This window comes from Montipora capricornis, chromosome 3 (assembly GCF_036669925.1).
Source record: "Montipora capricornis isolate CH-2021 chromosome 3, ASM3666992v2, whole genome shotgun sequence".
Classification (NCBI taxonomy): Eukaryota; Metazoa; Cnidaria; class Anthozoa; order Scleractinia; family Acroporidae; genus Montipora; species Montipora capricornis.
The window spans coordinates 30916774-30919273 of record NC_090885.1 but is presented as its reverse complement, the minus strand read 5'-3'; the positions used below and the strand labels follow the sequence as shown (position 1 = coordinate 30919273).

The window sequence follows — 2500 nt, the reverse complement described above, 5'->3', positions numbered from 1 at the left end:
ATCGAATGCGGCAGCGGCCACTCGCACCAGAAGATTCCTCTGTGGTTGAAGACACACAACACCACTGACTGGGTGTGTGGTCGTATTACGCCTAAGTAAAAGCTGCCTCGTTCTGGGACTGTATGTCATGATGACGTCAATACCAAAGGAAAATCCTGTCCAACGCCAACAATACTACAAACAAAAAGCGACAAAAATAATTTTGTACTCTGGGGGTACCCGTTGCTATTCCCGCGCGTACTACAAGCGACAATTTTCAATCTTGTAGTACCAAAACGAGTAGAAGGCCTAGAAGAAAAAGCTCAAAGCTATATAGGCTAATAAACTAATGGTTCCAGTAAAAACAGGGGCATTTGTGCCAGCTTATAAAAAGCCTTCAGTGAAACCTTACGCCCCGTTTAAAATAATGCGTCTTCGAAAACCTCCGCTTTCTGTTTGAAACCCAAAAGCCCATTAAATGTTCTTCGTCCACCATCGCTTTTTTACAGCGTTTTCGACCGTTGACACTGCACCCCCTCCCCTCCCCCACCTCCCGGAAACCATGAGAAAACGACCGTTTTCGTCACCTGGCATTTGTTGACCTTACATTCTCCTTGCTGCGCATACTTGAACTGATCCCACGGTACGGTAAAGTGTACAAATTTAATAAGAGCAGCATCTCTTGGGGTCGAGCTGCCTCCAGTGAACACGCAATCGCATTTGACGTTATGTCCTTCCTGTCGAGGCTACGCATGGCTATGGTAGTGTTAAGGAATTTAGAGGAGAGGAACAGCATTTAGTACTAAGCAGGATGTCCAAGATCTCTCGCTTTGCTGGCTCGACTGCTTTTGTTTTTTGCGCTGAAGTGAAACTGGGACATACAAATGCCGGTTTTCGCTGGTCCAGAAAGACCCTAAATCCTTTACTCCACAGAAAGTCCTCGAAACCCTCTGTTTTCGCAGACATACACCTCCGCTTCAATCGTATTTGAGTGGACGGAAGGCAAAAACGAAAAAAGTCTACGTTTTAAAACCAAAACGCAATAAGCGTGAACGGTGACTCAGGTGAAAAGGCGGAAGAATATCTTCTTTTTCCCGTTTTCACGGATATAAAAATGGATACTTTTCAAAAGGATTGAATGTACAATGAGCCCTATGAATGCTGTATGAATGTAATATCGGATTCAAATCTTAATTTTCATTGTCACACCGACAAAATTTAAACGTTGGCTATACAAAAGAGTGGAGGCTCCTTTCATTCAAGCGCAATAAAAACATAGGTAACTTTCTGGTTAGAAGCACATTACATCCTGACGATCAACCGGACATCTTTAAATGCCGCGCGCGAATGCGCGCACTTGATGTAAAACTTGTTCTTTCATCCACAATGCGGAAAAATAACAGGACCGAAGAGATCTAATAAATCGTTGAACGCTTCACATGCACCTCTGCATCAAAGACACCTTATCGAAAAAGATACTAGTATGCATAGGCGAAACAGGTAGGAGACTAGGAGACCCCTTTCGCGAACACCCGCGAGATGTGAAAAAACAAGTAAAGCAAAGCAAAGCAAAGCAAAGCAAAGCAAAGCAAAGCAAAGCAAAGCAAAGCAAAGCAAAGCAAAGCAAAGCAAAGCAAAGCAAAGCAAAGCAAAGCAAAGCAAAGCAAAGCAAAGCAAAGCAAAGCAAAGCAAAGCAAAGCAAAGCAAAGCAAAGCAAAGCAAAGCAAAGCAAAGCAAAGCAAAGCAAAGCAAAGCAAAGCAAAGCAAAGCAAAGCAAAGCAAAGCAAAGCAAAGCAAAGCAAAGCAAAGCAAAGCAAAGCAAAGCAAAGCAAAGCAAAGCAAAGCAAAGCAAAGCAAAGCAAAGAAAACTCGTAACAGTAATTCAACTGACAAACCTGAGGTCGACGGTGCGCTCATTTTACTCCCCCCTCTCCATCAGTGCTCCGTTTTACGGGTATTTAAAGCTACTTAGCTACACGGAAAGGAAAGAAGTCGAAACAAGGATGCGAGATCAGGGAATCGAACTCAGAACCTCTTGCACCAAGGCCGCGCACTAACCGACTGTGCCATCCTTGCTCCTTAAACATAACCACGCTCCAACGATTCGCCAAAAGCTCAAAGATTTCCTACTAGCAGAGATCTCTTTTCTTTTACGCACGCTGGGCTAACGAGTACGGGAAAAGAGACCTCTGCCATGGCTCCAAACTCACTTTGATCCAACCGCACTCTTCAAACCGTAAGCTCCATGATGTGTTTGCTGACTGTGACTTGAGCCCACTGTGTCCCGCGCATTCCTTTACAGTAATTCCGCTGTTGTTAAGTGAGCCCACACGGCATGAAGTATCACGCGAGGATGCGGTCGCCAAGTAACCGCCACGCTTTCTCAACAGAGTGAGTGTCGCCCCATGGCAGAAGTCTCTTCCCGTACTCGTTAGCGCAGTGAACGCAAAAAGAAAAGAGACTTCTGCCAGCAAGTAATCGAAAGGTCAGAGGTTCCCTTGATGCAAAGCGGAACTCGGAT

General features: G+C 44.9%; 1 protein-coding gene across 2 annotated transcripts in view; it reads right to left on the bottom strand.

Annotated features, from left to right (window-relative positions):
* Positions 1 to 2500, bottom strand: part of LOC138042902 (germ cell-less protein-like 1) — a 21902-nt gene that overhangs the window by 446 nt on the left and 18956 nt on the right. For both annotated transcript variants that reach the window (XM_068888953.1, XM_068888954.1), the window contains one exon: positions 1 to 174. This exon is cut by the window's left edge and continues 446 nt beyond it. In XM_068888953.1, the coding sequence (XP_068745054.1) occupies positions 1 to 174 (174 nt within the window). The remainder of the gene's footprint in view (positions 175 to 2500) is intronic.